The sequence below is a fragment of the Bombina bombina genome, chromosome 7 (assembly GCF_027579735.1).
Source record: "Bombina bombina isolate aBomBom1 chromosome 7, aBomBom1.pri, whole genome shotgun sequence".
NCBI lineage: Eukaryota > Metazoa > Chordata > Amphibia > Anura > Bombinatoridae > Bombina > Bombina bombina.
In genome coordinates, this window is record NC_069505.1 from 441464322 (window position 1) to 441490899 (window position 26578).

The 26578-nt window shown below is 44.9% G+C and overlaps 1 protein-coding gene across 1 annotated transcript in view; it reads right to left on the reverse strand.

Moving 5' to 3' along the window:
- MYH9 (myosin heavy chain 9) overlaps positions 1–24063 on the reverse strand; it is a 75125-nt gene extending 51062 nt beyond the window's left edge. Inside the window, exons 1-3 of the mRNA XM_053721373.1 lie at positions 23982–24063; positions 6894–7243; positions 3381–3537 (exon numbers count right to left, since the gene is read on the reverse strand). Of these exons, the coding sequence (XP_053577348.1) occupies positions 3381–3537; positions 6894–7223 (487 nt within the window). The 5' untranslated portion in view covers positions 7224–7243; positions 23982–24063. The remainder of the gene's footprint in view (positions 1–3380; positions 3538–6893; positions 7244–23981) is intronic.
- Between the last annotated feature and the right edge of the window lie 2515 nt (positions 24064–26578).

The following is a 26578-nucleotide window of genomic DNA, read 5'->3' on the forward strand; positions in this document are numbered from 1 at the left end:
TAAGATATTTTCAAAGGGTTAATGACCATTGAGCTAAAATCAATTGCATGGTATAGGGAGGTATCTACCCTGTATATATTCATAGTGAAATCAGTGGCCTAATTGTCATTAACCCTTTGAAAATATTAGTTACTTATTCAAAATAGTAATATTTGTATTGGTGCCAACTTATGCCCTTTTTTACAGTTTGTATATTTAAAGGGACACTGTACCCAAATTTTTTCTTTCGTGATTCAGATAGAACATGACATTTTAAGCAACACTAATTTACTCATATAATCAATTTTTCTTCATTCTCTTGCTATCTTTATATTAAAAAAAGGAGGTATCTAAGCTATTTTCTTGGTTCAGACTCTGGACAGCAGGTTTTGATTGGTGGATGAATTTATCCATCAATCAGCAACGACAACCTAGGTTGTTCACCAAAAATGGGCCGGCATCTAAACTTACATTCTTGCATTTCAAATAAAGATTCCAAGAGAATGAAGAAAATTTGATAATAGGAGTAAATTAGAGAGTTGCTTAAAATGTCATGCTCTATCTGAATCACGAAAGAAAAAATTTGGGTACAGTGTCCCTTTAATTGTTTTATAAAAGGATTGCACCTCTGTGTAACTACATTATATGACTCATTTAAATAAAACCTATATTTTTATTTTAAAGTCAATTTAAAGCAGTCTGACAAAAAAATTGAAGAAACCAACTTATTCAATTTTTTAATTCACTTGTTTGACAAAAGATAAAGTTCGTTGACCGTATTTAGTACCCTTTCTGGTTACAAAATCCAATGACAGACCGCTTGTTCATTGTGATTTTGTAACCAGTAACGTGCGCGTACCACATAATTACTCATCAGCTGTTGTAAGGAGTTTGGGCCTCTAGCGCAAGCGCAGTGAGCGCTACAAGCCTCCACCAGCTGATTATACGTCACCGGAAGTGACGTGGTATACAAATTCCTATAGTAGACGCATTACTTTAGGACACCGGTCTTTAACATTAAAGGTGCAGGGGGTTTGTTACTTATCTGCACCACATGCTATTAAAAAGTGACCTGGTAGACATTTGCCAAAACGCAAGCAGTGATTTTAAACAGTTTATTGCTGTACAGATCTTCTGCTTCACTCATTTATATGTGAACTAATATCCCTTTAATAACCATGTGCACCGTGCTGCAGGAAACGTACAAACCAGAAGGTACGCACCGTGCTACAGGAAACGTACAAACCAGAAGGTACGCACCAGCTGCAGGGAACGTACAAACCGCAAACGCACCAGCTGCAGGGAAAGTACAAACAGCAAACAACCAGAAGGTAAGCACCAGCTGCAGGGCACGTACAAGCGGCAAACAACCAGAGGGTAAGCACCAGCTGCAGGGCACGTACAAGCAGCAAACAACCAGGAAGGTAAGCACCAGCTGCAAGGCATGTACAAGCAACAAACAACCAGAAGGTAAGCACCAGCTGCAGGGCACCTTTCCCTCCCTGCTCTGTGAGCTCCATAAAAGAACAAATTGCAGCAATAGGAAGGTGATGTCAGCCTGACTCATTCTGGCTCCCGTCCTGCAGCCTATCTGGGCTTCTAGCAGGTACAGGAGTTTGGGTGGATTCTGCTTCAGGGCACTAGAGAGATAAGGATAAGGTGAGTAGCTGCAGATAAGGGAGTAAATGACTTGCATACGCCTCTGGCAGGTAAGTGCTCCCTTATTGCTGCCGTTACCCCGTCAGATGGGAACACACAATGAGCTGGGAAATAAACACAGGGAGGATGTTGTGTGAAGTAACAGGAAGGAGGGACGCCAGCTCACTATAAAGAGCAAGAAACATTCAGAGCCAGGAGAGCTAACTACATTCCGTGTGTTTGTCGTCTTCACTTACAATCTTATGCAGCACAGACAGCACCTGATACAGCAGCACCAAGTCAGACCAAGGGTATGCGCTAAAGCCTAAACAAGGGCCTGGCAGCAAACAGCTGTAAATCCTTACACACTATTACATTTTATTCTGAGCTGCTCTATTTAGCACACAAGTGGCCCCTGACTAATCCTATTAGTTTGCCCACAAATAACTCAGGAGGTAAAACTGCAGACAAAGTGATTGCTGGGATGTGTCTGGATCTGCGTACACGGGTTATGCCAAGTGAGGCAAATGTCTGTATGTGACACATAGCCTAACGTTTGAGGCAGTAAGGACGGTGTAGCCGATTACACGAAACACTTAGTATATCAGGAGTCAGACGAAGCGCAGCCGTGGAACAAACTATTAGAGCGCCTCATTCCTGGGCTGTGCACACTGGTCGCTGCTGTGATATGGTGACAAATACTGTCATGTGACTGCACCAGTAACGTAACTCATGTACCCACTAGTAAGTCAGCTCTCGTCACACAGTAACAGTAAAAGGAGCTGGGTGTTATTTCCGCTTATACTAAGATGTTTTTATCTAACTTACACAATGTAACAATAGACCCTTCATTTAAAACAAATTCTAAACCTGCTTTAGTTAAACTATGGGGGCAAAACTACTAGGAAATGCACGTTTGTGCACCGTTACTTCCGCTTTAGTTTTCACAGGCTGATGACACCACCTACAAGTTTGTTAGACAAACCCACAGGCAGGAGACAGCCTATAAGCCAGGGTTGTGACCAAACGTGGCCCTCAGCTTTTCCCATACATCCCTGCAATTGAAATATACATGGGTGTATTTAAATGTTAAATGGAAGTATATAGCAAAAATGTTTCTATTAGGGAAAATGCTTCTAGTGAAAGTTAAAATGGTTTTGCAGCAGCATACGCACATATGCTGAGTGCCTTGTGTACAGCATGCAAACACTGCACCTTCTCAGTGAGTCAAGTGTGACAAATTCTGTCTTCACACCACCGTGAGTGCCTTGAGCAGACATGGTGTTTGAATACTGTTGCTTTAGTCACAAAGTGGCATATGCACATATGCTGCTGAAACTAATAACTTACTAGAGGCATTTGTCACTAATGGAAGAAAATACAATACAAAAATACTTTAAAATTGAAATGCACTCACATTTCAATCTTGACCTTTCTATCCCTTTAAATTTAGGAGAATGTACCTTGACGCTCACTGATGTGCCAGGTAGAATATTGCAGTGATGACACATGGTAAATAACCTCTATACAATATACTTATGTCATTAGGGACTAAGGCCACAGCTCAGTATCAGCTGCCTACATCATCTATGTCACTATTTACAGTTTTTACTCATTTCTTCCTGCAAAACTACGTTCATCAGATTTCATTGCTGTATGCACACACGACCAAACACGCACATGCGACCAGACGCACCCCCCTAATAAAGTGATTAAACACAAAGCAATAGGTTGGTACGAGGGACAGTTTATACAGCACTTACCCTGCATCATGCTGCGGTAGGCGTTGTCGGTGATGGCGTAGATGTGAGGCGGCATCTCATGTCTCTTCTTGCCTTTGTACATGTCCACAATCTCCTCAGAGTAAATTGGCAAGTTCTTGTAGGGGTTGATAACCACACAGAAGAGGCCAGAGTAAGTCTGCAGAGATAAGTCAAGGGTGAGCAATTGTGTGCTAGTTGCACCCACACACACGTACTGGGTCTGCGCCCCACAGACCGTCACACACCAGCTCTCTAACTAGTGTGAGCAATTTATGACTAATAAGATGCTACTTAGTGTGAATGACACCAAGTGCCAACTCCAATACAGCCTAGAAGAGCCACTTCACTATTTAGGTGACCCTTGTCAAGAGACTGGCAACAGACTTGGGGGTTACACTAAAGCCCCGAGTACCTTGCAGGTAGGCTAGGCAGTAAAACAGCTGCCCTGCGCAGCACACCTGAAGCCATATCAATAACTAAACCATCTCACTCCTTTCTGACCAAGGAGCAGAGGCCACTAGGTCTGTTACCCGATAGGTATTTAGGGTCACCCCAGGAGCCTAACATGTGGGAGTTCTGTAAACCTGACAGGAGCGCAGGGAGAGGCAAGTTGCGTTAGAGAATAGTGGGTACTTCCTGGTTATGGCATCTCCCCCCCTACCATAGAACTGTGCTTACTACCCTTACTGCCTGGGAGTTCTAGGGGCAGATACACTAACTAGTTCTGAAGCTGAGTGAATAACTAACGTTTTAGTTTCTGGAACTTAAAGGGACAGTCAAGACCAAAATAAACTCATGATTCAAATAGGGCATGTCATTTTAAACAACTTTCCAATTTACTTGTAATCGCCAATTTTGCTTTGTAGGCTCATATGCTAATTTCTAAGCCCTTGAAGGCTGCCTCTTATGTGAATGCATTTTTACAGTTTTTCCCCACTAAAGGGCGTTAGTTCATGTGTGCCATATAGATAACATTGAACTCACACACATGAAGTTACCTAGGAGTCAGCACTGATTGGCTAAAATACAAGTCTGTCAAAAGAACTGAAAGGCAGTCTGCAGAGGCTTAAATACAGGGTAATCAGAGGTAAAAAGTATATTAATATAACTGAGATAAGGGGCAGTCTGCAGAGGCTTAGATACAGGGTAATCAGAGGTAAAAAGTGTATTAATATAACAGATAAGGAGCAGTCTGCAGAGGCTTAGATACAGGGTAATCACAGAGGTAAAAAGTATATTAATATAACTGAGATAAGGGGCAGTCTGCAGGAGCTTAGATACAAGGTAATCAGAGGTAAAAAAGAAAATGTATGCTTACCTGATTAATGTATTTCTTTGACACGATGAGTCCACGGATCATCTTAATTACTAATGGGTGACCCCGACACTACCGGCAAAGTCTAGTCATGAGAGTCCAGTAGGTTACACTAATATTGGGACATGCTCTTCAGGGACTTTTGGGAGAAAGGTTTTTCGTGCAGAGGTGTCTGACGTTTACATAATCCACAACCTGTCTTACAAGAACAGGGCGGGCCGTGGACTCATCGTGTCAAAAAAGAAATAAATTTATCACGCAAGCATAAATTCTCTTTATGACACTATGAGTCCACGGATCATCTTAACTACTAATGGGATACAATACCAAAGCTAGAGTACACAGATGATATGGGAGGGAAAAAACAGGGAACCTAAACGGAAGGCACCACTGCTTGAAAAACCTGTCTCCCAAAAGCGGACTCAGCCGAGACAAATGTCCCTGAAGAGCATGCCCCAATATTAGTGTAACCTACTGGACTCACTTGTGAGCAAATTTTCTAAAAGATAGAAGAAGAGAGGAGCGCTGACTCAAATGCAGAGTATAAACAATTTAATATGTATCACACACGACAAATGGCAACTCACAGGAGACAAATATCAAAACAGCATATATGTAACTTGTACACCATAAACTTATCGTCTCAAACCGGTGTTTCCATGTCTGTATCCAGTAGGATGTTGAAACTCCCGTATTCCTCCAAGGTTACCAAATCCAGGCTGGCAGTACCTTATCGATAAAATTCATAAAAGTATGTACAAGTTACATATATGCTGTTTTTATATTTGTCTCCTGTGAGTTGCCATTTGTCGTGTGTGTGATACATATTAAATTGTTTATACTCTGCATTTGAGTCCGCGCTCCTCTCTTCATTCTTTTAGAAAATTTGCTCACAATCAAGGTCTGTGGAATCACCTGTATAAGAGGAGCTACTGGAGTGTTTTGCATTAGACTTTGCATCGGATTTGAACCCAGAACAAGGGGATCTCTGTACATCTATTACTGAACTTTGTGTAACACATTTTGTATATTGTTTTACGAGGTGTTTTTATTATCTATACTACATTTATCATTTAAAGTATATACCCGTTTTACTTCCGGTTTTGCGCTACTTTGGTGTGTGTTTTATACACCTTAATCTGCATTGTACTGGACTCTCACGACTAGACTTCGCCGGTAGTGTTGGGGTCACCCATTAGTAATTAAGAAGATCCGTGGACTCATCGTGTCATAAAAAAAAAAGTATATTAATATAAGTGTTGGTTATGCAAAACTGGGGCATGGGTAATAAAGGGATTGTCTATAATTTTTAAACAAAAATTCTGGTGTTGACTGTCCCTTTAAGTACACAATTATCTTCTTATAGGCCTCAAATAAGAATAAGGCAAATATTATACGCCCAGTGATCAAGTCTGCACTGCAAACCTGTTTATGCAACACCAACGTGGGCACTGTGTATACGGCACAACTCATGGTAACATGAGAACGGCAAACCCTGTGATGCTGCAGGGAACAAGATTCTGTGCCTTAGTTTGTATTTTACTATAAGCGCAATGCCACTGTCTTATTAGCCCCAGTGTCACTCAATTTGCCAAAGCTCAAACTCAGATGAGCCCACAATGCTGCATCTGTCAGGGGCTCACTTGTTTACACACAAAGAAGCTGCAGGAGGAGCAGAAGTGTGTGTAGCCTGGAAGGTCAGTCTGGCTAAAGGTACCGGTCAGCTAACTTGCTGGCACTTAACTCTATAAAAACAAACAGGATGTACACAGGCAGTGAAGGACAGACACAGGGACAATGTGAGGGACTTAAATAGTTAAACTCCCTTGGGGGAAATTTACAAATCAGAAAGGAATTTAAAATAAATAAAAATGTGTTACAAACGCAGCTGCCAGAAGTGTGTCAAGAAGTTATGTGAATTCTGGGGGAGGATGAGCCAGAACGAAGGATGCTATGGGGTGCGGCAGCTGTACAGGGTATATGGTCAGCGTCCACTGCAGCACATCAGGGGAGTTTGAGTAAATTTCCGTTATTACTGACATGACAAGTAACGCATTCTGCTTAACCCTCAACATCCTGGCCTCAATAAGGCACATGTTGTTCCAACTCTTGCGCCCAGTAAGAGATTATACTTTATCTTTTCCATAATTTTTTATTATCTGTAGAGCATCACAGCCCAGTCTGCAGGAGTCACTTACATAGATAAGGCCAGAGTAGTATCTCTCCTTCAGGTTGTGCAGGACTGACGCCTCATTCAGGCAGGTCAGCTCTGCCATATCCTCCACTTTAGAGAACTTGGGAGGGTTCATCTTTTGAATATCATCTTTATTCACTTTAACTTTTTTGCCATTCTCCGCCAGCTCAACAACAGCTTCATCGCCAACCTCCTCCTTAATGCTTGCGGCCTCAAATCCATGCTTGTCCGAGGGCACCCAAACCTGCTTCTTGGCTGCCCAGTCTGCTTGAGCCAAGGGGTTGTTGAGGTTACGATCCACATAGAGGTACTTGTCTACGTCTTTTTGTGCCATTGTGTTGCAGGGTAGCCGGCCTGGAAGACAAGAGAAACTTTATAAAAATACAAAGTATGTCCCAGACATGCCTCATTCACATACAATTTATTTGTATAGCACTGGGTACAGAGATAGGGGAAACACAATGACAAACATTCGTGATAAGCTATAAAAACAAACCTAGCACAGGAGGAAGAGGGCCCTGCTTCAAGCACACAAATACCAGGAAGGTTAACTTGCACAACAGCAACCCTTAGAACAAGCTCAGGGTTCACACGCGGGAGATTAACTACGTCACTCTGGAGGGCACCCTGGGAACCTTGTATGCTTCGTGGGTTTAGCACAGTTTTAATCACTAGCAGCACATCTGAGCCTACCCATAGCTCCCATTCGCCCGGGGCAAGCTCCGCTCACACACTGGCCCTGTGCCACAGCAGCAGTGAGTGCTGATGGCAACGCTACACACCTTTCTGCCTGAGGAAACGCAACACATGGCGTTCATTGTTCTGTTCCTAAAGACACAGCTAACATTTCACAATAAAAGCGCAAGGAAAACTCGGGTAGATGTACCAGTTTTTTCTTAAAGGGACATGTCATTTTAAACAACTTTCCAATTTACTTCTATTATCTAGTTTTCTTCATTCTATTGGAATCTTTTGTTGAAGAAACAGCAATGCACACAGGTGAGCCAATACCATGAGGCATATATGTGCAGCCACCAATCAGCAGCTCTAGAGACTACCTAGGTATGCTTTTCAACAAATACCAAGAGTACGAAATTAAATAAAAAGTAAATTGGAAAGTTGTTTTAAACTGCATGCCCTTTCTGAATCATGAAAGAAAATTTTGATTTTCATGTCCCTTTAAAAAAGATAGACAAAATATTTGTATTAAAAACACCACACCCCTATGGTTAACCCCAGCGTGCTACTAACTGGTATACACAGGAAGCACCACAGGCACCTATAGCTACCCTCAGAGTGCTACTAACTGGTATACACAGCAAGCCCCACCGGCACCTATAGCTACCCTCAGCGTGCTACTAACTGGTATACACAGCAAGCCCCACCGGCACCTATAGCTACCCTCAGCGTGCTACTAACTGGTATACACAGGAAGCACAACAGGCACCTATAGCTACCCTCAGCGTGCTACTAACTGGTATACACAGCAAGCCCCACCGGCACCTATAGCTACCCTCAGCGTGCTACTAACTGGTATACACAGCAAGCCCCACCGGCACCTATAGCTACCCTCAGCGTGCTACTAACTGGTATACACAGGAAGCACCACCGGCACCTATGGCTACCTCAGTGTGCTACTAACTGGTATACACAGCAAGCCCCACCGGCACCTATAGCTACCTCAGTGTGCTACTAACTGGTATACACAGGAAGCACAACAGGCACCTATAGCTACCTCAGCGTGCTACTAACTGGTATACACAGCAAGCACCACCGGCACCTATAGCTACCTCAGCGTGCTACTAACTGGTATACACAGCAAGCCCCACCGGCACCTATAGCTACCCTCAGCGTGCTACTAACTGGTATACACAGGAAGCACAACAGGCACCTATAGCTACCCTCAGTGTGCTACTAACTGGTATACACAGGAAGCACAACAGGCACCTATAGCTACCTCAGCGTGCTACCAACTGGTATACACAGGAAGCACAACAGGCACCTATAGCTACCTCAGCATGCTACTAACTGGTATACACAGCAAGCCCCACCGGCACCTATAGCTACCCTCAGCGTGCTACTAACTGGTATACACAGGAAGCACAACAGGCACCTATAGCTACCTCAGCGTGCTACTAACTGGTATACACAGGAAGCACAACAGGCACCTATAGCTACCCTCAGTGTGCTACTAACTGGTATACACAGGAAGCACCACAGGCACCTACAGCTACCTCAGCGTGCATCTAAATGGGATACACAGGAAGCACCACAGGCACCTACAGCTACCTCAGCGTGCATCTAACTGGTATACACAGGAAGCACAACAGGCACCTATAGCTACCTCAGCGTGCTACTAACTGGTATACACAGCAAGCACCACCGGCACCTATAGCTACCTCAGCGTGCTACTAACTGGTATACACAGGAAGCACAACAGGCACCTATGGCTACCTCAGCGTGCATCTAAATGGGATACACAGGAAGCACCACAGGCACCTATAGCTACCTCAGCGTGCTACTAACTGGTATACACAGGAAGCACCACAGGCACCTATGGCTACCTCAGCGTTCATCTAAATGGGATACACAGGAAGCACCACAGGCACCTATGGCTACCTAATCGTGCTACTAACTGGGATACAGAGCATCAGCAGTCAACTTATGTCAGGTTATAGCACTATGCTCTCTGGGTGCTGCAGATCCGGATCCACAATTCCTAAAATATAATTTTATTTCCCTGGGTAAATAAAATACATTTCCATCTGGGTCCTGAGACTGGTACACAACTGCCATCCCCAGACAGGATAAAATGTGTAGAGGGGGGGATAAAATGTTCTGTTGAGTGGGGGTGACTGGTGGGGTGCACTGTAGCTTATTGATCAAAACATCCATAGATACAGATCAAATAGTTTTCTCCCCAGGACCTATGTAATGGACCCCACAGTGCTGATTTTCCTGACCACCTGGTTGGCAAACTGTTCTGCAGACAAGAGCTGCAACAACTAATCAAAATAATGGATAATGAAAATAGTTTAACGAATCTCATAATCCATTAGTTGGTTTGCAATTGGTTGGTCTGCACGCAGCACCAGCTGCTTCGTGTTTTATGGTTATGCCCTTAGACTAAAGGACGTCTACAGACGTTTACTTTTCACGACAGTATAAGTTTACAACTGCTACTGGCTTATGTGCAACCCAGAAATAACAAGAGTCATCATTTGTATTGTTTATTACATCAGGTGAATTGGGACTACGCTTTGTATGATATAGTGCCGAGCTTGTTATTTACACCTAGCCCTAGATTGATGTGCACTATTATCTGTTTGCACTATTATCCATGGATTGCTTGCTATTGCCGATTATATGTACTGTATATATAAATGTGTAAGGCTTTGTCCTGTTATTGATATATAGTACTTAGAGCTTTTTACTTTTTTTTTTTTTTTATAAATAAATTCACTCTATAAAGAATATATCTGTAATTTTAAGTGCGGACTAGATATTTTTTTCCTAACCTTATAGCTGGTTATTTACCATTGCATATAGATATATTTTTTATGTTAGAATGTAGTACGTGCTTACATTGTAAAGAGGCCCCTTGCAGTGATATTGGCAAAACCCTACTTATGCATCTCAGGGACCTCAACACCATCTGAGCACCTCTTCTCTACTGCAGGCAAAATAGCTGCAAAAAGAGCACCAGCCTCAGCCAGGAGCATGTGGTCATGTTGTCATATTTGCATTTGAATGCAAAGTTTCTTAGAGCGTGAATAACAATGTTATTAGTCTACCTCTGTAGAAACAGGTTTTTTTTGCTTGGTTATAAAAATGTGTTCTGCTGCCAGTTAAGATTGGACAAACAGTTGTGTTAATTTCAAGTTTTATAGTCTGAAGTTCATATTTGTAACACTTAGTAAGTGGATTTTATTTTAATTATAGGATTTATTTTTTTAATCTGATTAGCCATAAAAAATAAATTGTCCGATCAATCGATTGTGAAAATAGTTGCAGCCCTACTGTGGGCACACAATGCCACCTGGCTGGTAAACTGATCTGCGGACATACACATAATGGCATCTGGCTGGCAAACTGTTCTGCGGATGTGCATACACATAATGCCACCTGAGTGAAGGCCTCACATCTACCCAGAGATAAGCCAGGTACAAATGCACATTCACAGCTACAGTGCAGAACGCTGAGAATCTGTCACCAGGCACAATGCACATTTACAGACAGCACTGTTATTAAACAGCTTTACAAAGAGTAAACAGAAGCTCATTTGCCTAAACAAGAGGTGCAGCACAGGGGGAAATACACACAATATATTAGATTATAATGATCACAGCATAATGTCCCTGAAACTCCTAAACACAGTTTATAGAGTAACAGAAGAGCAGAACATAAGTGAAGCGACCAGTGAGTTAGTCAAGTTAGAGTTGACTAGAAATACTTGCAGGCAGCCTGTGCTCTGGGAAATACAGCAAATGTTTCCAGAAGTGCAGCTATTTGCAAATACGTGTGACTTGTGTGTACATGAGTAACATTACCCCAGTATCACACGGAGTATTAGCAACCTCCCCCCCCCGGAACAAGCCAAACACTGGGGGGGGGGGCAGTTGACGGGAGTCATGTAGAACATTTAGCAAGTTTCATGGCTTGGCAAACACAGACCGCGGCATCTGAACATTGTTACAGCATTTCCTGCAGCTGCATGAAAACACAGCCCTGCTAAATTTGCCTTTTATGGTGATACTCAAACCGGGTCATGCCTGACGACATCAGATGCTGAACCAACAGAAGAGAGAACAGTTACTGAACTCTCAGAGAATGCAGAGAATCCTGTACATTACAGAAGGCTGACATACCAGGCCTTCTTGCCAGCTCAGCTATTTGTGCTGCAGAGCCGGGCACTACCCAGCATCAGTGCCTTCTGCACAAGGGCACAGTAACTCTGTACACAAGCAGATACCCCTCTACCCAGCATCAGTGCCTTCTGCACAAGGGCACAGTAACTCAGTACACAAGCAGATAGCCCTCTACCCAGCATCAGTGCCTGCTGCACAAGGGCACAGTAATTTAGTACACAAGCAGATACCCCTCTACCCAGCATCAGTGCCTTCTGCACATGGGCACAGTAATTCAGTACACAAGCAGATAGCCCTCTACCCAGCATCAGTGCCTGCTTCACAAGGGCACAGTAATTCAGTACACAAGCTGATACCCCTCTACCCAGCATCAGTGCCTGCTTCACAAGGGCACAGTAATTCAGTACACAAGCTGATACCCCTCTACCCAGCATCAGTGCCTTCTGCACAAGGGCACAGTAATTCAGTACACAAGCAGATACCCCTCTACCCAGCATCAGTGCCTTCTGCACAGTAATTCAGTACACAAGCAGATACCCCTCTACCCAGCATCAGTGCCTTCTGCACATGGGCACAGTAATTCAGTACACAGATACCCCTCTAGACAGCATCAGTGCCTTCTGCACATGGGCACAGTAATTCAGTACACAAGCAGATACCCCTCTAGACAGCATCAGTGCCTGCTGCACAAGGGCACAGTAATTCAGTACACAGATACCCCTCTAGACTGCATCAGTGCCTGCTGCACATGGGCACAGTAATTCAGTACACAGATACCCCTCTAGACAGCATCAGTGCCTGCTGCACAAGGGCACAGTAATTCAGTACACAGATACCCCTCTAGACAGCATCAGTGCCTTCTGCACATGGGCACAGTAATTCAGTACACAGATACCCCTCTAGACAGCATCAGTGCCTTCTGCACATGGGCACAGTAATTCAGTACACAAGCAGATACCCCTCTAGACAGCATCAGTGCCTGCTGCACAAGGGCACAGTAATTCAGTACACAGATACCCCTCTAGACAGCATCAGTGCCTGCTACACATGGGCACAGTAATTCAGTACAGAGATACCCCTCTAGACAGCATCAGTGCCTGCTGCACATGGGCACAGTAATTCAGTACACAGATACCCCTCTAGACAGCATCAGTGCCTGCTGCACATGGGCACAGTAATTCAGTACACAGATACCCCTCTAGACAGCATCAGTGCCTTCTGCACATGGGCACAGTAATTCAGTACACAAGCAGATACCCCTCTAGACAGCATCAGTGCCTGCTTCACAAGGGCACAGTAATTCAGTACACAGATACCCCTCTAGACAGCATCAGTGCCTTCTGCACATGGGCACAGTAACTCAGTACACAAGCAGATACCCCTCTAGACAGCAAGCAGAGCCTTCTGCACATGGGCACAGTAACTCAGTACACAAGCAGATACCCCTCTAGACAGCAAGCAGAGCCTTCTGCACATGGGCACAGTAACTCAGTACACAAGCAGATACCCCTCTAGACAGCAAGCAGAGCCTTCTGCACATGGGCACAGTAACTCAGTACACAAGCAGATACCCCTCTAGACAGCATCAGTGCCTTCTGCACATGGGCACAGTAACTCAGTATGTATGGGGTACTTGTAAAGCGCAGCTAATCACCCGTAAGGGTCTCAAGGCACTGCTCATTTTATCAACCTCAGAAGGATGAAAGACTGAGTGGACCTTGCCGGGGATCAAACCTGCAACCCTTTCGTTGCTACAGAGCCTTAGCATGCTGAGCTATCTGTCCAGTAAACAAGCAGATACCCCTCTAGACAGCATCAGTACCTTCTGCACAGGGGAACAGTAATTCAGTACACAAACAAGCAGATACCCCTCTAGACAGCATCAGTGCCAGATAAAAGCTCCGCACTAGTGACACATCAGGTTTGTACATATTGTCAGTGCTGAGCAGATATCAAGGTCACCTCGTTCCCAGGAGGAACACAGAACAAATCTCTTAAAGTGACAACGCAGTGAAGTCATTACACACTCTTGGCACAAGCGTACAATCAAATCATGCCCAGAAGCCACATTCACTCCTTATGTAGCATTTTATAAATATTCTTTTTACTGAAGTTTAAAAAGTGAAACAAAGACATTAAGTATAGAAAATTTAGCACACGTTTGTCTGCAATAAGCACATCGACAGACACATATTTTATACACACACCTGTTCTCAAGCCTCCCCAACAGGACAGGTTTTCAGGATTACCTTGGATGAGAGCAGGTAAAACCCATGTTTACTAATCAGCTGATTATTTTAGCTGTGCTCCAGTTCAGATATCCTTAAAATGTGGCTAGTTAGGGAGGTCTGAAGACAGGTTTGAAAACCAGTGATCTATAGTAGTTTAAAGGGACAGTACTGTAAAATTGATCCTTTAGGTTGATTTTGTATTTGTTCTTTAAAACCACAATTCATCAAAATGGGTTGAGCTTGAGGGAAAAGATTTTTTTTACTTTATCACTTTCTGTACATATGCTTTGTTTTCTCTGTAAACCAAAGCCCAATACTTAGAAACCATAAAATGTTAATTTTCAATTGTTCTCTCTTCTACCTCCTACTGGGTGTGTAATTTCATCTGCTGGTCATGTTTACACAGGTTTTCTGTAACCTATACATAAAGGGACAGTATACACTAATTTTCATATAACTATGATAAAGAATATGCACAGATACTGATCTAAACATCCAGAATAAAACCTTTAAAAAAAAAAAAAAATTTGAGTAAACAAAAAGCAAACACTCCCACCTCCCCTGCAAATGAAGAGATAAAACAGGAGCCTACAGGAGTCTGTAAACGCACGTATACATCTAGCACTGTGGGGCTTGGTTAGGAGTCGGGACAATCAACACAATGCTCTTTATTAAAAAAAATGTATAGTTTTGCTTATTTTTTTTTAATAAACACACCAGATGGGCGATATAATGGATCTACAAAACATGTATGCAAACGAAAATTTAGTGTACAATGTCCCTTTATCATGACAAACACTGAAATGGTAATATAAAGAGAAATATTGTATTAAAAAAAAACCAAAAAAAAAAAACACAACACACTTTACAATATACTCATTGTTTATTTTATCCCCTTTTTCTGTAATTCCATTCTGAAATTGTGATATTTTCAGTTCCTATTAGTGGAAGTGCAGAACACACTGTTTATATCCCACACAGCCATTGGCTGCACACTCTAGTGACCTATTTATAATAGTCTCTAATTGGTCAAAGCAGAGAAGGTAACCTAAGTTACAACATGGCAGCTCCCATTGTTTTATAGACCCTAAAACTTTACATTTATTTTGTCACTAAACATCTAATGAAACTAATACAGCTACAGGTTATTTTCAGACTAATCTTATTTGCATCATTCTATCTAGCATTTACTTAGAGTTTAATGTCCCTTTAAATATAGAAACTTTTAGAATAGGTAGGGATAACAGCTATTTCAAATATCAAAATAAAGTAAAATTAGCTATTTGTAAATATATTAATACACTCAGGCAGGTAAAGTGCGTCAATGAAAACCAACTAAAGTGTAGAAAAATTTAGGGTAAACTGTCCCTTTAACACACTACCAATCTTTCCTGCAACAATCTTGGTAAATCATATTAAGACCCCTTTAAGTTGTGAGCCACAAAAACAGGAAAAGCAGAAAGATTATAAATCAACTAGGGGTGAGCGCTAACGGTACAGTAAAGGTAACCATTTCCAGAGAACATTAAGTGTTTACACGTTGAGGAAGGGATATAATATATATTGTGTTTTAAACCAATATTCTGTTCCTTTTGCTGTGCGTGCGCCTGTAATGCGTGTATAAACAGAGGTTGTGCAATCAGTTTAACAAGTAAAGGCCCATAATAATCACGTGTGCCAAGATCTGTATTACAGCTGTGCACTTTTCATTCTCTCAGAACCAAACTGCTGTAATTACTCAGGAACACTGCATCTGACCTTTGTGTGTCAGAAACACAAGAATGCCGAGAGACAACAGATACTCCAGATCTATAAACAAAGTGTATATTAGCAAATGCTGGGCCCCACGCTTACATGTTACTGGCTGTAACCCTGCAAGATCAGACAGCACAGCTAGGCACCTCTTTATTCTCACAGCCCAGGGGGTTCTGTTCCTGAACTGATGCAAACTACTCATTGGGGAGCTATCCCAGCTGGCACCCAAGCACCCACACTGCCCTCCCCAAGCACCCACACCCCACCGCAAAATTTCGCCAATGTATGCCCCAAGCAGCACCCACCGCCCAGTCTCAGGCTACCTACACACGGCCTGTAGCCAGTTACACTAAGTATAGAGTACATGCTGATATCACAGGTGAGTATGTACCCAGAATTCAATCCTACACCACATGTACAGTGAGCCAGACTCACCCCCTGCCCTGTGATCAAGGCCTGGTTGCTGGATGCTTTACATTCCTGTGTCAGATTAAAGCAAGAGCAGGTCTGCAGACAACCGCACATCTGGGAAATTCTAGCTACATGTCCCCTGGCCTGCTATTTGCAGCTCAGGTTTCACAAACACAAAAAGGCACAAGTCATGTTTGTACGACACTCCCACCATAACTAACCCTCAGGGCCAGCTAGGCTACCTCTCTAATGATAAGCAGCAGACAAATGATTCTGCACATACAGAACGTCAGGTCACACAAAAAGAACCAGAGTTGTCTGACACTGGACTAAAGGTGAAACAGCAAACTAAAGCCAGCACCAGCAGATATGTCAGATGCTGGGGAATATGCCCCCACTGGTCAGTGTGCTAAAGCAACAACTCAAACATCAGTACAGGGGAAGTTACTAAAGCAGACCCTGGTACATAATCTGGTGGCCTTGCTCAGGGCTGGGCTAAGAACACAGTATAAATAGTTTGTGGCAACCAATTAATGTTTTGTTATGCACATAGCAGCAGTAATAAGGCTGTGTGGCGTTCTCTATATACGTCCCAGGGATGGCGATATGGGCGCTGGCACACAGCAAGCGACTGGTCACAACACTATAAGGCACCTGAGAGAGGGAACGCAGACAGATACTGAAAGCAGAACAGCTGGTTTACAGAGCAGAAATAATCTCACAGGTTGGGACACGTCGCCTGCTTATAACATAGCCAGAGGCTCTCTGCTAACGAGCAGCCGCACACTAGGCTGGAACGCACCGGGCATCTTTCACAAGCCCCTGACCAGTGACTCAGCAAGTGTATTTGTACCAGTCTAGGAAACATCAGGCACATATGTAAGGTTATAAACTACAGCAAGTGCCTACAACAACCCGTGTTCTACACAGATAATGGTGCAAGCTGCATGGCCTTATGAAGTAGCAGGCTGTAATACTATGTAATATAACATTTATTAAATGTTACTTAAGCTATACAGAGCATTGATTTAAAGACAAAAATGAGCAGGGTTTTGTCAAACTTTACTTCCAAGATTCACCTCTTTCTCGGTCTCATTCATTGTAAGTTGGCTCCTTTCTATGAGAGCATACTGAGGTATGATTAGGAGCATGCTTGTGACTTGTGCACCATATGGTAGCAGTGTTTAACAAGGTTATATATTGTGCACAAGATACGTGAACACTAGCATTCCTCAGTATGCTCACACAGGAGCTATCTTACAACAAATTAGACCAAGAGGTAAATTCGGAAGCAAGCTGTGTGCGCAGCCTGATCCTGCGCCCTTTGGCAGCTGCTGACACATCTACAAAAACCTATAAATTGTTCCCAATGATCAATTTTACCTGCTGGAGTTTATTAAAGTGTGTACAAGTAGCTTGTTCATCGTTATTTCAGCACTAGCTGATTTAGCCTGTGGTATCCCCACCTACACTGAAAGTTTTTATAGTTGAGTTTAGACTATTGACAAGCCTAAGTAAACACAGCCAGCAGAAGAAATTACACTCCCAGTGGGGTGCAGGATAGTTAGCGGGACAGTCTACTCCAAAATATTTGTTTAAAAAGGATAGATAATCCCTTAATTACCCATTCCCCAGTTCTGCATAACCAGCACTGTTATATTAATATACTTTTTACCTCTGATTACCTTGTATCTAAGCCTCTGCAGACATTGCCCTGATCACATGGCTTCATTATCTATTGACTTACATTTTATCCAATTAGTGCAGTGTCTGCCACAACCCACAGGCATTCGCACAATTTTATCTATATGGCTCACATGAACTAGCAGTCTCCTGTTGTGAAAAGCAAAAGCATGTGATAAGAGGCTGTGTTTAGTGGCTTAGAAACCAGGAGCAATTTAGAGGTTTAAAGGTTAAAATAAAGTATATAAATAGAACAATGTTGGTTGTGCCAAGCTGGGGAATGGGTAGTAAAGGCGTCGTCTATCTTTTTAAACAATTCTGGTGTAGACTGACCCTTTAACTTATGTTGGTTTTCCATTGATCTCTTGAAGTACTGAGCTTTGGTTTACAAACAGATATAAGAAAAAGAAGCAAGTCTGTTTACACAAAGTGATACCATAATGAGATCTGATATTACTTGCAAGCTAAACCCATGTCAATAGGCTGTGGTTTAAATGGCGAAAAGCAACATTTTATACTCTGCAGCTGGTATAACAAGTCAAACATACATTAAGGGAAAAACTATTTTACAGTACTGTCCCTTTAATAAATGTGACCCTTGCCGGTTAGTTCCCTGGTTACATGTGTGGTGCTTGTACGACACTGCAAGGCATGTGAAGTAGGCGCAGAATTACAACACACACGGCTCTTAAACGAATAGTAACCTATTCATTTTGATTGTGCGTAAGACCGAGATGTAAAGGTTACATAAAGCTGTGTATATTGGCCACTTCCTGCTTCTTATCACAGAAACGTTTACCACAAAAATGTAAAGGCGCAGTAAATACAGTAGATGATGTATCTCCCCCTGTATCATGTGACAGCCATCAGTCAATCACAAATGAACATTCTTAGGAGCTGGTGACTCAAAAAAGTATAAATATAAAAAGACTGCACATTTTGTTAATGGAAAGAGGAAAGCTGTTTAAAATCGCCGCTCTGAATCGTGAAAGATTAATTTTCACTTGAGTGTCCCTTTAAACATTCAATTATTTTCCACTTGTTGGCTCCTCAGTTTGGTACCAAACCCAGTGCAGTAGATGCCCAGCAGCCGCAACAGTTAATACTACAGTATACACTGACAGGGCCTGGTACCTACCGCACAGCACTGCTAGTAAGCACAGTGCTTGTTACTACAGTATACACTGAAAGGGCCCGGTACCTACCGCACAGCACTTCTAGTGAGCACAGTGCTTGTTACTACAGTATACACTGACAGGGCCCGGTACTTACTGCACAACACTGCTAGTGAGCACAGTGCTTGTTACTACAGTATACACTGACAGGGCCCGGTACCTACCGCACAGCACTGCTAGTAAGCACAGTGCTTGTTACTATACACTGACAGGGCCCAGTACCTACCGCACAGCACGTGAGCACAGTGCTTGTTACTATACACTGACAGGGCCCGGTACCTACTGCACAGCACGTGAGCACAGTGCTTGTTACTATACACTGACAGGGCCCGGTACCTACTGCACAGCACGTGAGCACAGTGCTTGTTACTATACACTGACAGGGCCCGGTACCTACCTCACAGCACTGCTAGTGAGCACAGTGCTTGTTACTATACACTGACAGGGCCCAGTACCTACCGCACAGCTAGTGAGCACAGTGCTTGTTACTATACACTGACAGGGCCCGGTACCTACCGCACAGCTAGTGAGCACAGTGCTTGTTACTACAGTATACACTGACAGGGCCCGGTACCTACCGCACAGCACGTGAGCACAGTGCTTGTTACTACAGTATACACTGACAGGGCCTGGTACCTACCGCACAGCACTGCTAGTGCTTGTTACTAGACACTGACAGGGATTGGTACCTACCGCACAGCACTGCTAGTGGGCACAGTGCTTGTTACTAGACACTGACAGGGTCTGGTACCTACCGCACAGCACTGCTAGTGAGCAAGTGCTTGTTACTATACACTGACAGGGCCCAGTACCTACCGCACAGCTAGTGAGCACAGTGCTTGTTACTACAGTATACACTGACAGGGCCCGGTACCTACCTCACAGCTAGTGAGCACAGTGCTTGTTACTACAGTATAAACTGACAGGGCCCGGTACCTACCTCACAGCTAGTGAGCACAGTGCTTGTTACTACAGTATACACTGACAGGGCCTGGTACCTACCGCACAGCACTGCTAGTGAGCAAGTGCTTGTTACTATACACTGAAAGGGCCCGGTACCAACCACACAGCACTGCTAGTGAGCACAGTGCTTGTTACTAAAGTATACACTGACAGGGCCCGGTACCTACCTCACAGCTAGTGAGCACAGTGCTTGTTACTACAGTATACACTGACAGGGCCTGGTACCTACCGCACAGCACTGCTAGTGGGCACAGTGCTTGTTACTACAGTATACACTGACAGGGCCCGGTACCTACCTCACAGCTAGTGAGCACAGTGCTTGTTACTACAGTATACACTGACAGGGCCTGGTACCTACCGCACAGCACTGCTAGTGAGCACAGTGCTTGTTACTACAGTATACACTGACAGGGCCCGGTACCTACCTCACAGCTAGTGAGCACAGTGCTTGTTACTACAGTATACACTGACAGGGCCTGGTACCTACCGCACAGCACTGCTAGTGGGCACAGTGCTTGTTACTACAGTATACACTGACAGGGCCCGGTACCTACCTCACAGCTAGTGAGCACAGTGCTTGTTACTACAGTATACACTGACAGGGCCTGGTACCTACCGCACAGCACTGCTAGTGAGCACAGTGCTTGTTACTACAGTATACACTGACAGGGCCCGGTACCTACCTCACAGCTAGTGAGCACAGTGCTTGTTACTACAGTATACACTGACAGGGCCTTGTACCTACCGCACAGCACTGCTAGTGAGCAAGTGCTTGTTACTACACACTGAAAGGGCCCGGTACCTACCGCACAGCACTGCTAGTGAGCACAGTGCTTGTTACTACAGTATACACTGACAGGGCCCGGTACTTACCGCACAGCACTGCTAGTGAGTACAGTGCTTGTTACTACAGTATACACTGACAGGGCCCGGTACCTACCGCACAGCACGTGAGCACAGTGCTTGTTACTACAGTATACACTGACAGGGCCCGGTACCTACCTCACAGCTAGTGAGCACAGTGCTTGTTACTACAGTATACACTGACAGGGCCCGGTACCTACCGCACAGCACTGCTAGTGAGCACAGTGCTTGTTACTAAAGTATACACTGACAGGGCCCGGTACCTACCGCACAGCACTTCTAGTGAGCACAGTGCTTGTTACTACAGTATACACTGACAGGGCCCGTTACTTACTGCACAACACTGCTAGTGAGCACAGTGCTTGTTACTACAGTATACACTGACAGGGCCCGGTACCTACCGCACAGCACTGCTAGTGAGCACAGTGCTTGTTACTAAAGTATACACTGACAGGGCCCGGTACCTACCGCACAGCACTTCTAGTGAGCACAGTGCTTGTTACTACAGTATACACTGACAGGGCCCGTTACTTACTGCACAACACTGCTAGTGAGCACAGTGCTTGTTACTACAGTATACACTGACAGGGCCCGGTACCTACCGCACAGCACTGCTAGTGAGCACAGTGCTTGTTAATACAGTATACACTGACAGGGCCTGGTACCTACCGCACAGCGCTTGTTACTAGTGCGTACAGTGCTTAGCAGCAAGGGATGCAGGACAGTTTATGCTAATTAATCTGGTAATTAAATGACCTCTGGTGCCCTGAGGCAAAAAATGGCTCTTAAACCAGTTTCCTAATTATGGGTCAGGCCAGACCACTACAAAACCGGTTACCAGCACTATCCTCAGCTTATTTCATGACAGTAACAACTGATTAAATGGGCACAAACCAAGGATGCTGTTCCTTATTCAGTAAACTGGGTGTGGTCTCTGGGACAGATGTGTAATAGGACAATGTTACTCATAGGAAGTAACAGATAAGGCTGGGCCGCAAGCGCAGTAACATTAATTTGTGCAAAGGGAACAGGCCACACAAGCCCTATACATGCACATGTAAAGTACCCTCCAAAATACAGAACCCACACAGCAGTGCCAACCCAGAACCCCCACAGCAGTGCCAACCCAGAACCCCCACAGCAGTGCCAACCCAGAACCCCCACAGCAGTGCCAACCCAGAACCCCCACAGCAGTGCCAACCCAGAACCCCCACAGCAGTGCCAACCCAGAACCCCCACAGCAGTGCCAACCCAGAACCCCCACAGCAGTGCCAACCCAGAACCCCCACAGCAGTGCCAACCAAAATCCCCACAGCAGTGCCAACCAAAATCCCCACAGCAGTGCCAACCAAAATCCCCCCAAACCCACACAGTAGTGCAAACCCAGAACTTTTTCAACCACGCAGAAATCAGCTAGGCAGAACCACCCCCTCACCAACCAAAACAGTGTCCAGACAGAACCTACCCACCAAAACAGTGACCTGCCAGAACACCGCCCCCCACCCCCCTATGGAAGAAAGAAAAAAAACCCAAAAATAAACAGCAGTGGCCAGGCAACCACAAATACAGCAGTACCCAACCAAGTCATATGTACTCCGTTTCCTCATTGTTTTACAGGTCTGCCACTAAGTACAAAGAGGAAGTGCAGAACAACCAGCAAGTGAGCCTATAAGCACTATACACCTCTGGGATAAAGTTACAGGAGAGAGACAGCCTGCAGTAGGAACTGTGCATGTTACACCCAAACACCTAGATAACTTGTGTGTCTCATAAGCACATCACAACATTGTGCGGTGGCTGCCACATACAGATTCACAGGGGCCACACAAGTGACTAACATAGTAAGTTAGGGTAGCATAAAAAGTGAGACACAAAACTCCGCACACTCATTGCTGGCCATTACAACCCTTATCCTACACCAAGGGATAGACTTAGCTCATAGCTGGTACACACACAGGGCCTGGCTCTTTAACCAGCTGTTGGAAACATCACTAGTTGGCGTTGATTGAATCACTAGGCTCCACAGATTAATTAGGGAGGAACCACTGCCCACACTACCAGTCAGGGACCATAAGCCAAAATTTTACCAAAAATGCCACAATCACAAGGCCCCCCTCAGTAACAGTAACCCATGCAAGTGATATACAACAAAAAAAACAACAGAATACAGATCTTGCACACTGCAAACGCCACATTATAGGGCCTGGTCATACTATTAGAGAAATTATGCATGCCCTAGACACCCCATAGTTATAGTGATGCCAATACCATAACCACCCCTCACACCAGCAGCAAGTGCCCATCGCTCACACCATCACACTTAGAGCGGGTCAGGGGCTGTGTGTGGCAGGCGGTGGCGGAACAGGGGCTGTGTGTGGCAGGCGGTGGCGGCACAGGGGCTGTGCGTGGCAGGCGGGGGCGGCACAGGGGCTGTGCGTGGCAGGCGGGGGCGGCACAGGGGCTGTGCGTGGCAGGCGGGGGCGGCACAGGGGCTGTGCGGGGCAGGGTGTGTGTGGCAGGCGGTGGCACAGGGGCTGTGCGTGTGCGGGGCAGGGTGTGTGTGGCAGGCGGTGGCACAGGGGCTGTGCGTGTGCGGGGCAGGGTGTGTGTGGCAGGCAGTGGCACAGGGGCTGTGCGTGTGCGGAGCAGGGTGTGTGCGGGGCTGTGTGTGGCAGGCAGTGGCACAGGGGCTGTGTGGGGCAGGCAGTGGCACAGGGGCTGTGTGGGGCAGGCAGTGGCACAGGGGCTGTGTAAGGCAGGCAGTGGCACAGGGGCTGTGTAAGGCAGGCAGTGGCACAGGGGCTGTGTGGGGCAGGCAGTGGCACAGGGGCTGTGTGGGGCAGGCAGTGGCACAGGGGCTGTGTGGGGCAGGCAGTGGCACAGGGGCTGTGTGGGGCAGGCAGTGGCACAGGGGCTGTGTGGGGCAGGCAGTGGCACAGGGGCTGTGTGGGGCAGGCAGTGGCACAGGGGCTGTGTGGGGCAGGCAGTGGCACAGGGGCTGTGTGTGTGCGCGGCAGCCGGTGGAACAGGGACTGTGTGGGCAGGGGCTGTGTGTGGCACAAGGGCTGTGTGTGTGCGGGGCAGGCGGTGGCACAGGGGCTGCAGGGCGCGGTCAGGCAATTCTCACTAGGACCGGACGTACCTGAGCAGCAGAAATCTATGAGCTGCGGCCTCACCCTCCTGCAGCCGGGAACAAGTGACAGCGACCGGCACTGAGCGCTCAGTCAGGGAGGTGTCCCGGCCACGCCCCGGGGGTGGGTTGTAAAGAGGCGGGAAGAACACACCACGCCCCCAAATCTAGGCCAATCAGCAGCGGCGCGCCGACACTGACTGACAGTAGGAAGAACGCGTGGCCGAACTGGCCAATGGTGTTAGAGGGCGGGTCACTTGCGATAATACTCAGGTAACTTATAAAGTATCCCGCGGGTGAGGTAATACTCAGGTAACTTATGAAGTATCCCGGGGGTGAGGTAATACTCAGGTAACTTATGAAGTATCCCGGGGGTGAGGTAATACTCAGGTAACATATAAAGTATCCCGAGGGGTGAGGTAATACTCAGGTAACATATAAAGTATCCCGAGGGGTGAGGTAATACTCAGGTAACTGAGGTAACTTATAAAGTATCCCGAGGGGTGAGGTAATACTGAGGTAACATAAAATATCCCAGGGGTGAGGAAATACTCAGGTAACTTATAAAGTATCCCGAGGGGTGAGGTAATAATCAGGTAACTTATAAAGTATCCTGAGGGGTGAGGTAATACTGAGGTAACTTATAAAATTACCTGAGTATTACCTCAGGAAACTTTATAAGTTAACTTATAAAGTATCCCGGGGGGTGAGGTAATACTCAGGTAACTTATGAAGTATCCCGGGGGTGAGGTAATACTCAGGTAACTTATAAAGTATCCAGAGGGGTGAGGTAATGCTGAGGTAACTTATAAAGTATCCCGAGGGGTGAGGTAATAATCGGGTAACTTATAAAGTATCCAGAGGGGTGAGGTAACTTATAAAGTATCCCGAGGGGTGAGGTAATACTCAGGTATCTTATAAAGTATCCCGAGGGGTGAGGTAATAATCAGGTAACTTATAAAGTATCCTGAGGGGTGAGGTAATACTGAGGTAACTTATAAAGTATCCAGGGTGTGAGGTACTACTGATGTAACTTATAAAGTATCCCGGGGGTGAGGTAATACTCAGGTAACTTATAAAGTATCCCGAGGGGTGAAATAATACTCAGGTAATTTATAAAGTATCCCGGGGGTGAGGTAATACTGAGGTAACTTATAAAGTATCCCAGGGGTGTGGTAATATTTAGGTAACTTATAAAGTATCCCGGGGGAGAGGTAATACTCAGGTAACTTATAAAGTATCCCACATGTGTGGTAATACTCAGGTAACTTATAAAGTATCCCGAGGGGTGAGGTAATACTCAGGTAATTTGTAAAGTATCCCGGGGGTTAGGTAATACTGAGGTAACTTATAAAGTATCCCAGGGGTGTGGTAATATCCAGGTAACTTATAAATTATCCCAGGGGTGAGGTAATACTGAGGTAACTTATAAAGTATCCCAGGGGTGTGGTAATACTCAGGTAACTTATAAATTATCCCGGGGGTTAGGTAATACTGAGGTAACTTATAAAGTATCCCAGGGGTGAGGTAATACTCAGGTAACTTATAAATTATCCCAGGGGTGAGGTAATACTGAGGTAACTTATAAAGTATCCCAGGGGTGTGGTAATACTCAGGTAACTTATAAAGTATCCCAGGGGTGTGATAATACTCAGGTAACTTATAAAGTATCCCGGGGGTGAGGTAATACTCAGGTAACTTATAAAGTATCCCGAGGGGGGAGGTAATACTCAGGTAACTTATACAGTATCCTGAGGGGTGAGGTAATACTCAGGTAACTTATAAAGTATCCCGGGGGTGTGGTAATACTCAGGTAACTTATAAAGTATCCCAGGGGTGTGGCAATATTCAGGTAACTCTTATAAAGTATCCTGGGGGTGTGGTAATACTCAGGTAACTTATAAAGTATCCCAGGGGTGTGATAATACTCAGGTAACTTATAAAGTATCCCGGGGGTGAGGTAATACTGAGGTAACTTATAAAGTATCCCAGGGGTGTGGTAATATTTAGGTAACTTATAAAGTATCCCGGGGTTGAGGTAATACTCAGGTAACTTATAAAGTATCCCGGGGGAGAGGTAATACTCAGGTAACTTATAAAGTATCCCACATGTGTGGTAATACTCAGGTAACTTATAAAGTATCCCGAGGGGTGAGGTAATACTCAGGTAATTTGTAAAGTATCCCGGGGGTTAGGTAATACTGAGGTAACTTATAAAGTATCCCAGGGGTGTGGTAATATCCAGGTAACTTATAAATTATCCCAGGGGTGAGGTAATACTCGGGTAACTTATAAATTATCCCAGGGGTGAGGTAATACTGAGGTAACTTATAAAGTATCCCAGGGGTGTGGTAATACTCAGGTAACTTATAAAGTATCCCAGGGGTGTGATAATACTCAGGTAACTTATAAAGTATCCCGGGGGTGAGGTAATACTCAGGTAACTTATACAGTATCCAGAGGGGGGAGGTAATACTCAGGTAACTTATACAGTATCCTGAGGGGTGAGGTAATACTCAGGTAACTTATAAAGTATCCCGGGGGTGTGGTAATACTCAGGTAACTTATAAAGTATCCCAGGGGTGAGGTAATACTCAGGTAACTTATAA